Below are 12,980 nucleotides of genomic sequence, written 5' to 3'. Positions count from 1 at the left end.
AGGACGCAAACTGGCCTGTGCCGGCGAGGGTTAATAGTCCAGTTGTGACGCGTGGAAATGTGTCTTCTGTGGGTGTCCACCGATAAATCGCCCAATGACTGCCAACGTGCGAAGCCACTCAGATGGGTGGCGGAGGGGATGGGGCTACCCAACATGGAAAGACGCTACTTAATCGGAAGGAAGGGGGCTACCCAACATGGGTGGCCGCCAGTGCCACTCGGTCGGGCGGTCCGACGGCGGCCCAGATGTCCGCCTCACAAAGGCGTCGCTGATGCTCGGAATGTTCCGTTAGCTGACCTATGAAGCGCGTCACCTCTGGCTCGCTCGTAATCGGTGTGACTGGCGACCACTGGCCGTCGGGCAGTCCGCAGAGATCTGACAGGAAACCGCGGCGCCAGTCTTCCACAGGCACCAGCCGGTAGACTGAGCTGTCAAATACTCTTTTTTCATTGTTTTCTATTGCGTTTTGAAGTTTTCAGTAATTGTCTGGGACCAGGGAAAAGGGTGGAAAAACAACCTTAGTGCCTAATTATTCGTTCTTAATGAACCATTGTCCGACGCTCGTGCTCAAACACAACTTCATATTTTTCTTCCCGCGTTAAATTATGGAGTTTGGGAACAGCAGCCACGTCTGTCTAAAACTTCTTGACTTCGTGTGTGGCCTAGCCGCGCACGACCTGACAAACAGAACTGGTGGCTATGTCCCAGCGGGATAGGGCCTTGCAATAGAGCTACATAGCGGTAGTCCGCAATCCTAAATGGCTAAAAATTTACAATGGAGCAAGAACCAAGTTCAGAACAGAATGCAGCGGGTCGTGGCCGGGTGGTTTGACATGCCCCAGGGCTGAGCCGCGCAGCAGAGCGGCAGCCTGTTTGCGAACACCGATGTTTCTGTTGAGCAGCATTGTCGCTCGCTCCGTTCTCGGCTGCTCGCTTCCGGCGCCGGAGTTTCGCCGTTCCGTGCTAACGAGTCTGTCGCGGCCATAATTTGGCGCTGTTTGTTTCCGAACTCGCCGGCGCTGTGGGCCGTCCACGCTGCTGATTGCCGGCGGCCGGTTTTTGTACGAAGTGTTGGACTCTTCCTCTCGTATCGATCACGCTGCGATCATCGGGAGCCTGCGGGGCTCGGGCTCGGCCGGTGGCCCTCCACTGGAAACTGAACTGCCTGATGCCGCAACGGCCTAATGCAGTTACAAGGGCAGCAACTAATGCAGCTACTGCCTAATCCAGCGACTGCCTAAAGCAGGGACTGCAGGGACTGCCTAATGCAGCGACCGCCTAATGCAGCGTCTGCCTAATCGAGCGACTGTCTATGCAGCGATTGATGCTGCGACTAATGCACGGATTGCCCAATACAGCGACTGGGACTGGACTGGACTGGCTGCTGACGGAGCTGGGTACATGATCCAATTCAGGCCTTCCAATTCAGTGCCACTGCGAACACATGTCGAGAGGTGTCACTGGATTGTCAGGCAGACTTCACTGGCTGGCACTACCAGGCTGGTAGCGAGCGAGCGCGAAATGACATTATTCAACAAACTCCTTCGTACATTTCATCCGCCGCCGGCTGAATGTCTGCAATCCTGACCTGCGGGGTAGCCGCATCCCTCTGTCTTGCATCCGACCTCCATTGCTCCCCGGTGTTTGTGTTTGTGTCTGTGTTTTTGTCTGTGTTTGTCGCGGTGTGACGTCCTCCCGCTGCCCTGTATCTGTGTATGTATTGTGTCTGTGTTTGTCGCCGTGTGACGGCCGCCCGCTGCCCTGTGTTTGTGTTTGTGTCTGTGTTTGTCGCGATGTGACGGCCGACCGCTGTCCTGTGTCTGTGTCTGTGTTTGTGTTTGTCGCGGTGTGACGGCCGCCCGCTGCCCTGTGTTTGTGTTTGCGTCTGTGTTTGTCGCGGTGTGACGGCCGCCAGCTGCCCTGTGTTTGTGTTTGTCGCGGTGTGACGGCCGCACGCTGCCCTGTGTCTGTGTCTGTGTTTGTGTTTGTCGCCGTGTGACGGCCGCCCCCTCCCCTGTGTTGGTGTCTGTGTTTGTGTCTGTGTTTGTCGCGGTGTGACGGCCGCCCGCTGCCCTGTGTCTGTGTCTGTGTTTGTGTTTGCCGCGGTGTGACGGCCGCCCGCTGCCCTGTGTCTGTGTCTGTGTTTGTCGCGGTGTGACGGCCGCCCGCTGTCCTGTGTTTGTGTCTGTGTCTGTGTTTGTCGCGATCTGACGGCCGACCGCTGCCCTGTGTCTGTGTCTGTGTTTGTCGTGATCTAACGGCCGCCCGCTGCCCTGTGTTTGTGTTTTTTCGCGGTGTGACGGCCGCCCGCTGCCCTGTATCTGTGTATGTATTGTGTCTGTGTTTGTCGCGGTGTGACTGCCGCCCTCTGCCCTGTGTCTGTGTTTGCGTCTGTGTTTGTCGCGGTGTGACGGCCGCCCGCTGCCCTGTGTTTGTGTTTGTCGCGGTGTGACGGCCGCACGCTGCCCTGTGTCTGTGTCTGTGTTTGTGTTTGTCGCCGTGTGACGGCCGCCCCCTCCCCTGTGTTGGTGTCTGTGTTTGTGTCTGTGTTTGTCGCGGTGTGACGGCCGCCTGCTGCCCTGTGTCTGTGTCTGTGTTTGTGTTTGCCGCGGTGTGACGGCCGCCCGCTGCCCTGTGTCTGTGTCTGTGTTTGTCGCGGTGTGACGGCCGCCCGCTGCCCTGTTTCTGTGTCTGTGTCTGTGTCTGTGTTTGTGTTTATCGCAGTGTGACGGCCGCCCGCTGCCCTGTGTTTGTGTTTGTGTTTGTCGTGATCTAACGGCCGCCCGCTGCCCTGTGTTTGTGTTTTTCGCGGTGTGACGGCCGCCCGCTGCCCTGTGTCTGTGTTTGTGTTTGTGTTTGTGTTTGTGTTTGTCGCAGTGTGACGGCCGCCCGCTGCCCTGTGTTTTTGTTTGTGTTTGTCGTGATCTAACGGCCGCCCGCTGCCCTGTGTTTGTGTTTTTTGCGGTGTGACGGCCGCCCGCTGCCCTGTGTCTGTGTTTGTGTCTGTGTTTGTCGCGGTGTGACGGCCGCCCGCTGCCCTGTGTGTGTTTGTGTTTGTGTCTGTGTTTGCCGCGGTGTGACGGCCGCCCGCTGCCCTGTGTCTGTGTTTGTGTTTTTCGCGGTGTGACGGCCGCCCGCTGCCCTGTGTCTGTGTTTGTGTTTGTGTTTGTCGCGGTGTGACGGCCGCCCGCTGCCCTGTGTTTGTGTCTGTGTTTGTGTCTGTGTTTGTCGCGGTGTGACGGCCGCCCGCTGCCCTGTGTCTGTGTTTGTGTCTGTGTTTGTGTTTGTCGCAGTGTGACGGCCGCCCGCTGCCCTGTGTTTGTGTTTGTGTTTGTCGTGATCTAACGGCCGCCCGCTGCCCTGTGTTTGTGTTTTTCGCGGTGTGACGGCCGCCCGCTGCCCTGTGTCTGTGTTTGTGTCTGTGTTTGTCGCGGTGTGACGGCCGCCCGCTGCCCTGTGTCTGTGTCTGTGTTTGTGTTTGTGTCTGTGTTTGCCGCGGTGTGACGGCCGTCCGCTGCCCTGTGTCTGTGTTTGTGTTTTTCGCGGTGTGACGGCCGCCCGCTGCCCTGTGTCTGTGTTTGTGTTTGTGTTTGTCGCGGTGTGACGGCCGCCCGCTGCCCTGTGTTTGTGTCTGTGTTTGTGTCTGTGTTTGTCGCGGTGTGACGGCCGCCCGCTGCCCTGTTTCTGTGTCTGTGTTTGTGTTTGTCGCGGTGTGACAGCCGCCCTCTGCCCTGTGTCTGTGTTTGCGTCTGTGTTTGTCGCGGTGTGACGGCCGCCCGCTGCCCTGTGTCTGTGTCTGTGTTTGTGTCTGTGTTTGTCGCGGTGTGACGGCCGCCCGCTGTCCTGTGTCTGTGTTTGTGTCTGTGTTTGTCGCGGTGTGACGGCCGCCCGCTGCCCTGTGTTGGTGTCTGTGTTTGTGTCTGTGTTTGTCGCGGTGTGACGGCCGACCGCTGCCCGCGCTCAGGAGACGCTGAAGCTCCTGGTGAAGATTCTCAAGTCGCCCGGCGTGCGGAAGGTCCCCGTCATCGTACGAACCGAGGACGACGTCGTCATGTCGGCCACCAACTTCGTCTCCGAACGGTACGTCAGCCAGGACTGTATGTACGGTACGTACCGAACGGTACGTCAGCCAGGGCTGTATGTACGGTACGTACCGAACGGTACGTCAGCCAGGGCTGTATGTACGCGGCGCGGCGGCGGGCCGGGCGCAACTGGGATAACTAGGCATATACTGCTGATAATGGCTAAATCAGTTGTCACGAAATGTGCCGGGAGATGCTTTGTATTTTGACCTCAGCGCTTGGTGTATTTGACACGAGTGTGTGGTGCTGTTTGAGACCCGGCTGTGTATGTGGCAGCAGAGACCCGGCTGTGTATGTGACATCAGAGGCCCGGCTGTGTATGTGGCACCACAGGCACGGCTGTGTATGTGGCAGCAGAGGCCCAGCTGTGTATGTGGCACCAGAGGCCCGGCTGTGTATGTGGCAGCAGAGGCCCGGCTGTGTATGTGGCATTAGGGTGACCGGTTTTGCAAAAAGTTTCGAAAAGTTTTGCTCCCCAGGTCTGATTTAACGTATTTGGGGGTGCTGATCACGAATCCGGCGGAAAAAATATAAAATTCGAATTTTTTTTGACCGCCCCGGCTCTGATTATTTCCGGTTTTCTCAATTTTTGCATGTTTTTGAATAATATGATGAATGTAATGAAAAAATATTAACAATGTATCGCTAAATGCATGTACCAGTCGATTCGGCATACAGCGGCGTCGAAATCGGCACGCCGCCTGCTTCACCGGCCTCGCAGGAAAGCATAAGGCTCGGAAGGTTTGCGTTAGTTACCCGATTCTCTCCATAGATGGCGCTGGCGTAGCCGCCCGCCGGCCGGTCGTTGCCGTGCCGTTCACAGCCCCGGCGGTCACTTGCGACCGTCGTGGTTGTTATGCTACGTCTATCAAAGCACGACAGAAATGTTCACTTCATTTTTATGTTACTTCAGACATATTTTAGACCAAATGTTGAATTGGATAAATGACTATCGTGAATTGGCGAAATAGTGGAGTGCGCTCGGGAGCCATTTACAATAGCGAGGAACGTAGGTGGATTGATCTGAGTAACATATGACACTGCGTTCATGTTGATATGAAGTTTATTCACACTATGTAGTATGTAGTCGGGTGACACGAGAACAAAGTGACTACTGACTAACATACCTTGTGTACGACACATGGACAGGCATCGGGAAAATCCTTTTTGAAAGGATTGCATTCCCAATCCACATTCCTTGTGCCGAAGTGGATTGCATTCCTACCCGCAATCCCCTTTTTTCACTTGGATTGTGATCAAATCCGCAATCCTTTTTTGCAATCCTGTTGTATCATTATGTGCACTAGTGGATCTGGGGGAGGGAGGGTGGCATATGGCCGTGCCTCCATCCCCAAATCACCCATTTCTAGTACCTAGTCTAGGGAGGGAGGGGGGCATATGGCCGTGCCTCCATCCCCAAATCACCCATTTCTAGTACCTAGTCTTGCGAGTAATTCCTATCTAAGGCACAGGTATTTTATGGGAAATATTTTTTTGGGTCAAACACCCCCACATTTAAACCTCTACCCAACCAGTGTTTTATAATTTTTAAAGCTCGCCCTCAAATACGTAATTTTGCCCTTCCTATGTAGTTCATCAGCGTATATTATTTTGAGCGTTTAAATTAAAAGTGTTTAAATTATTTCAAGTTTTGATGTAAAGCCCTTGATAGCAAAGTACATTAAGCCGATGAAGCCGATCTCATAATTTTCAATCGCAACAAACCATTTCAAAGCACTTATCAAACACAATCCGGATTGGATTGCAAAAATTGGAAATATGATGCAATCCAATCCGCAATCAAATCCTGTTTTTTGGAATGGATTTCAAATCCAGGTGCAATCCACCAAAAAGGAATGCAATCAGGATTTTGCAATCCTGCAATCACAATCCTACCGATGCCTGCACATGGATGAAGCTAATGCTACTTTTTCATTTTGTTTCGGTAGGCCCGTTTGTTCAGAGCGTAGCCATCCTGTCGGTCTGCGCCTGTTACAGCTGTGACTGATTCGGTGGTCAGCTTTACAGCCCTTTCGGTGGATTGGGTATGGCAGGGGACCCCCGTTTTGGAGTCTGTAGAAAGTCGCGCAACTCATCCTCGCTCATGTGTCGTACACAAGGGGGCTCAATGTCTCGGCCCTCGTCAACCGCTCGCTGCACGTTAACCAGTTCCATATAGTTGTTCGCTTGAACGTTAATTTCCGGCAGCAGGAAGTGCCGAATGGGCTGCTGCTGTGGCGATGGGGGTGGCAGCTTTGGCGGCGGTCGTGGCGGCGGTGCCGGCGGCGGCGGCGGTGGTGGTGGTGGTGGTGGTGATGGCCGCCGCCGTTTCAGACGCCGCTGCTGCTGTTGTGGCGGCGGCGGCGGCGGCGGTGGCGGTGGTGGTGGTGGCGATGGCCGCCGCCTCTGTCGCCGCTGCGCTTCTGCTGTGGCGGGGGCGGGAACGGCGGCTGCTCCTGTCGCTGCCTTTTTTGACGAATGCTCTGGATTAATAATCCAAAACGAATGCTCTGGATTAATAATCCAGAGCATTCATCAAAAAAGGCAGCGACAGGAACAGACAGCGGGAACGGCGGCTGCTCCTGTCGCTGCCTTTTTTGACGAATGCTCTGGATTAATAATCCAAAACGAATGCTCTGGATTAATAATCCAGAGCATTCATCAAAAAAGGCAGCGACAGGAGCAGCCGCCGTTCCCGCCCCCGCCACAGCAGAAGCAGCGGCGACAGAGGCGGCGGCCATCGCCACCACCACCACCACCGCCGCCGCCGCCGCCGGCACCGCCGCCACGACCGCCGCCAAAGCTGCCACCCCCATCGCCACAGCAGCAGCCCATTCGGCACTTCCTGCTGCCGGAAATTAACGTTCAAGCGAACAACTATATGGAACTGGTTAACGTGCAGCGAGCGGTTGACTAAGGCCGAGACATTGAGCCCCCTTGTGTACGACACATGAGCGAGGATGAGTTGCGCGACTTTCTACAGACTCCAAAACGGGGGTCCCCTGCCATACCCAATCCACCGAAAGGGCTGTAAAGCTGACCACCGAATCAGTCACAGCTGTAACAGGCGCAGACCGACAGGACGGCTACGCTCTGAACAAACGGGCCTACCGAAACAAAATGAAAAAGTAGCATTAGCTTCATCCATGTGTCGTACACAAGGTATGTTAGTCACTTTGTTCTCGTGTCACCCGACTACATACTACATAGTGTGAATAGACTTCATATCAACAGTGAACGCACTACGCAGTGTCATATGTTACTCAGATCAATCCACCTACGTTCCTCGCTATTGTAAATGGCTCCCGAGCGCACTCCACTATTTCGCCAATTCACGATAGTCATTTATCCAATTCAACATTTGGTCTAAAATATGTCTGAAGTAACATAAAAATGAAGTGAACATTTCTGTCGTGCTTTGATAGACGTAGCATAACAACCACGACGGTCGCAAGTGACCGCCGGGGCTGTGAACGGCACGGCAACGACCGGCCGGCGGGCGGCTACGCCAGCGCCATCTATGGAGAGAATCGGGTAACTAACGCAAACCTTCCGAGCCTTATGCTTTCCTGCGAGGCCGGTGAAGCAGGCCGCGTGCCGATTTCGACGCCGCTGTATGCCGAATCGACTGGTACATGCATTTAGCGATACATTGTTAATATTTTTTCATTACATTCATCATATTATTCAAAAACATGCAAAAATTGAGAAAACCGGAAATATTCAAAGAGCCGGGGCGGTCAAAAAAAAAATCGAATTTTATATTTTTTCCGCCGGATTCGTGATCAGCACCCCCAAATACGTTAGATTAGACCTGGGGAGCAAAACTTTTCGAAACTTTTTGCAAAACCGGTCACCCTAATGTGGCATCAGAGGCCCGGCTGTGCGCCGATGGGACGGGGCTGTGTATGTGCGGGCGGCTCTGTGCCGGACAAACCCCGCGGTCTGATATCCTTCCGTCCGGGACAGGTTATGTCCCATATTCCAGGGACGGGGCTGTGTATGTGCGGGCGGCTCTGTGACGGACAAACCCCGCGGTCTGATATCCGTCCGTCCGGGACAGGTTATGTCCCATATTCCAGGTGTCGAACGTCACCGGCCAGAACCTCGAGCTGCTGAAGATGTTTATGAACCTGCTGACGACGCGTCCGGCCGGGCGACGCTCGGACCCCGCAGAGTTCCAGATCGACGACACATACTCGGTGCCGGTGAGTGGTGTCGGCCCATGGCGCCGAGCAGCGGCCCATAGTCCGTGCCGGTGAGTGGTGCCGGCCCATGGCGCCGAGCAGCGGCCCATACTCGGTGCCGGTGAGTGGTGCCGGCCCATGACGCCGAGCAGCGGCCGGGTTACACGCTGCCGGGAGTCAGTGAACCTGGCCGCGCGGGCGGGAGGCCGCTTCCACGTCTCAAAAATTGGCTTGCCCGATTACGCTTAACCTTGGCATATTGCTTGAGGCCGATTAGTAGGGTGCCGTGAACAGGCCAGCTGTTGGAAATTCCCTCTCGCAGGTACCCAGGAGCCTGCCACAAGTGAGTTCAACGCGTGCGGGGGTAATTCTCGCGCTCGCTCGTTTGTCTCCCCGACAGGCGTGTTACATGTTTTTACTATTCATTAAACGGTGTAATGACGCGCGGCTGGCGTTCAGGTAAGTTCGAAGCCGCTGGCTCCCCCAGCTGTGTGTATGAAGTCCCTGGACAGTTCGAGATCGCAGGCTCTCCCAGCTGTGCGCTCAGTCTCTGACCAGTGGGGGCCGGTCGGTGCGCTTTGATGCGCCGGCACGGCGGTCCGGAGTCCCCGGCCGCTGCTATTGACTGTGACGTGTCCTCATCTGGTTGGAAATTGGCATTACTATTCGCTCGGCGCTGCCGCTCTGCGCTGTCAAATCCGACTGGCTGGCCGGCCCGCGGCGGCGGCGGCGCGCCATGTCTGTATTAATGCGCGCTCCGGAGCCGGCAGGGCAGCGTCCGGTTCAGCCGCGGCCGGCGGCGCAGTTACCGACGCTGTCGCTAGGTGGCAGCAGCGGTCAGCTCCTGCACTGGTATGCTGTGCCGCAGGACCCGCTCCGAAAGTCCGAACGCGCACTGCTGCGCTACGGTTCGTCGGAAAGTCATTTCATCCACAAAAGAAACGAAATATACCGTTCGAAAGCTGGCGGTGAGCTGATTCCACAAATGTAGTGGGGACCGACCAGTGGGGACCGCTGTCTCCTCCAGCTGTGCGCGCAGTCTCTGACCAGTGGGGGCCAGGGACTGCCAGGGACTTGAATTTTTGTCAAAATCTTACGATGGCCTTTAAAAAGAATCGTTTATATTTAAACGTTATAATTTTTCAGGTTGGTAATATTATGAAGTGCTCGAGCGAGGAACATCTTGAATATAATTAGATAAATACAAGAAGTTGACCTTTTCCTCGACATCAAAAATGTAAAAAAAAAAACGAATAATATATTTTAAAAACGGTGAGCTTTCGGCCACTGGCCTTTATCAAACCGACGTATTGAAAACGACGATGACAACGATGACAAAAGCTGTATCCGTGACAGCTGTTCGGCCCTGCGATCGGTCAAAAGCTTGCCCGCCCCACCGGGCGCTACCCCCACTCCAGCCCAGCTGAGGCCGGTACAACCTCTGACAGCTCAGCGCGGTCAGCTTTCCTGATGCCTAGCTGATATGAGCAAAGTAGACATAAACAAATAAAATTCATACATGATGTGAAAATGACAGAGCAATGAATCTTCCTCTCAGGTATCCGAAACAACTTAAGTACCGACTTGAATCGTTAAACTAACAAATATGACGTCGGTTTACTAAGGCGACAGCCGAACGTCTCTTCCGTGGCCCGTCAGACAGCCGAGAGCGCCGGGTCTGCGCGTCGATAAGGGTCATTTCACGCTTTTGTGTGGCTCACCTTGATCCATCGTGACACTGAGCTGTGTGATTGCGCCTTGTTGCCGGCTGTGAGAGACGCATATTAATATTTGATTTTTTTCGTTACATATTATTCTTTTGGCATTCAGCTTTCACTGGAAAACGAAAAAAACATGACTATGATCTCAAGAATGTCCTGGACAGCTCGTGGAATGAAAAAAAAAATATTACCTTTTTACAAAAACGCAATTTTTGAAAAAGTCATCGTATGATTTCGATAAAAAATACATTTGTGGAATCAGCTAACCGCCAGCTTTCGAATGGTATATTTCGTTTCTTTTGTGGATGAAATGAGTTTCCGGCGAGCCGTAGTGCGGCGGCCTCGGTCTGGGCCGCCGGCGTATCTCCGGAGCTGGGGCGTCCAGCTGTGACCGGGCGCCCCTGTGACCGGGCGCGCCTGTGAGCGGTGCTGGCCCTGTGACCGGGCGCCCCTGTGACCGGGCGCGCCTGTGGCCGGGCGCGCCTGTGAGCGGTGCTGGCCCTGTGACCGGGCGCGCCTGTGAGCGGTGCTGGCCCTGTGACCGGGCGCGTCTGTGAGCGGGCGCGCCTGTGACCGGGCGCGCCTGTGACCGGGCGCGCCTGTGACCGGGCGCGCCTGTGACCGGGCGCGCCTGTGACCGGGCGCGTCTGTGACCGGGCGCGCCTGTGACCGGTGCTGGCCCTGTGACCGGGCGCGCCTGTGACCGGTGCTGGTCCCGTGTACTGGTCCGCCCCGACCCGGGACGACTGTTCCGCCAGACCGCGCCGCTGCCGGCAGGGCAGGGCAGGGAGTGGACAGTAAACCCTATTGTCGAGTGTCGGGGCTGGGTGCTGGACCATATTGTAGTGTCGGGACTGGATACCAGTACCGTACCGTACTGCACCCTGCTGAGTGCTGACCCCTGAATATCCCCCCTCCGTGGACAGGGTGTGGGTACGGTGGTGTCGGGCACCACACTGCGCGGCACCATCCGTCTCAACGACACGCTCCTGCTGGGGCCCGACCCGGTGGGCAACTTCGCGCCCATCTCCGTCCGCTCCATACACCGCAAACGGCTGCCGGTCAGCGAGGTGCGCGGCGGTCAGACGGCCAGCTTCGCCCTGAAAAAGGTACGTAACTACGGCCAGCTCCTCTACCGAGACGGGCGGGCCGGCGGCGGATAGCTAGACCCTGCCGGCCGCCCGTAACCTGATCCTGTATAACCTGACCCCACTGAACTGTGACCTGACACCTATAACCTGACCTGTGAACTGACCTGACCCGGCTTCCCTGTGACCTGTGACCTGACCCGGCTGACCTGACCCCGCTGCCCCGGCTGACCTCTGACCTGATCCGGCTGCCCCGGCTGACCTGTGACCTGACCCGGCTGCCCCGGCTGATCTGTGATCTGACACCGCTGACCTGTGACGACAGGTGAAGCGCTCCCAGATCCGGAAGGGCATGGTGATGGTTTCGGCCGAGCTGCGACCCCAGGCCTGCTGGGAGTTCGAGGGCGAGATTCTGGTACTGCACCACCCCACCACCATATCGGCCCGCTACCAGGCCATGGGTGAGTACCGAGTACAGCACAGAGTACAGCACCGAGTACAGTACAGAGTACAGTACAGAGTACAGTACAGAGTACAGTACAGAGTACAGTACCACCATTACAGTAACGGGCACCGAGTACAGTAACGGGCAGGACTGCGGAGTCGGAGTCGGAGTCGGCAGTTTTGCCCGAAATCAAAGAGTTGGAGTCGCTAAAATCTTATAGCCTCCGACTCCGGAGACGGAGTTAACACTGCATGGCTCAAAGTCACACCCTTCACCTGGTTGCTTGACAATATTTCGCTCGACTGGACCTTTGAAAATCAGGTTTTGTTGAAGCTAAGGACAAACCCCTGTTTTGGACCAGCGTTTTCGTTGAAAACACTCGTCCAGAGACTCTCGTCCCTGGTGGCGCAGATCTGGTAAGGCGTCAGCCCGAGGTGCGGTAGTTTCCGGGTTCGATCCCCGGTGCCGCCCGTTCCGCGGGCGTTGTCTCCAGGAGTGGGGTGGGCTCCCACATTAGCCGTAGACCAGGGGTGGGCGTTGGGGTATGTAGGTTGGAGGAGCAGGAGCCTGGCTGTGAATGGGCTAATTGGCCCGTTGGAAGTATGGCGAATAAAAAAAGCTGTAAACGGCTGTTGCCTCATTTTTTTAAAATTCTGCATGCTATTTAAAAGTACTTGCTTACAATACAAGGCCTTGGAACGCCCAAAGGGTCGGATAAAAAAGCTCTCAGACATGCAATTTGATTTCATTAGTGGACTTTATTAGCAATGTCCGGAGTCGGAGCTGGAGTCGGAGTCGGAGTCGGAGTCGGAGTCGATTTTTGAAGTCGGAGTCGGAGTCAACCATCGACTCCGCAGCCCTGGACTAACGAGTACAGTAGCGAGTACAGTACAGAGTACAGTAACGGTAGGTCAGAGCGGTGTTCGGGGTTCAGTGTTCGGGGGGGGGGGGTCAGGGAACAGGGGCCGGAGTTGATAGAGGTGAGAGGGTAGCGGAATGAGCTGCTAACTATATCGAGCTTTTGTGCTGATTCGTCCAATATGTTCTCGTGTGAGTTTCTTTAAATCTGGTAAAGAGCTGATTTTGAGCAAACCGCGGATTGTTGTCGTTCATTTTTAAGCATGCCGCCAATTTGAGCCCGGTATTCAATTTTGACTGGCCCGGCAACAGGAGATCCCTTCCTTAGAAAACTTTTTGTGCAGGTCTGTCTCTGCCGAAGAGCTAAAAACTTACGCAGAATGCGCTGTTACGAAACTTGGGAGCTGCCTTCAGGGCATGGAGGAGCCACTAGCAGCGAAATAATTGCGCAAGTGCACCTCTGTTATTTTCACAGTTGGATGCTCGGTTTCGGCTTTCATCTCCGGTCGATGTAGGAGCTCAGGATTGTTGTGCCGAGCTAACTGGAGCAGAGCACCGCCAAGGGTTGGCCGGGTCTTTGGACGCCGATTGAGTCCGCC

General features: G+C 55.3%; 1 protein-coding gene across 4 annotated transcripts in view; it reads left to right on the top strand.

The window, feature by feature from the left end:
* Positions 1-12,980, top strand: part of LOC122364597 (GTP-binding protein 1-like) — a 39,372-nt gene that overhangs the window by 16,422 nt on the left and 9,970 nt on the right. For all 4 annotated transcript variants that reach the window (XM_043335149.1, XM_043335150.1, XM_043335152.1 and 1 more), the window contains 4 exons: positions 3,965-4,080; positions 8,146-8,290; positions 10,917-11,099; positions 11,404-11,539. In XM_043335149.1, coding sequence (XP_043191084.1) covers positions 3,965-4,080; positions 8,146-8,290; positions 10,917-11,099; positions 11,404-11,539 — 580 coding nt within the window. The remainder of the gene's footprint in view (positions 1-3,964; positions 4,081-8,145; positions 8,291-10,916; positions 11,100-11,403; positions 11,540-12,980) is intronic.

Source organism: Amphibalanus amphitrite, unplaced genomic scaffold (genome assembly GCF_019059575.1).
Source record: "Amphibalanus amphitrite isolate SeventyFive unplaced genomic scaffold, NRLGWU_Aamphi_draft 000685F_arrow, whole genome shotgun sequence".
NCBI lineage: Eukaryota > Metazoa > Arthropoda > Thecostraca > Balanomorpha > Balanidae > Amphibalanus > Amphibalanus amphitrite.
This window is presented reverse-complemented; position numbering and strand designations above follow the sequence as displayed.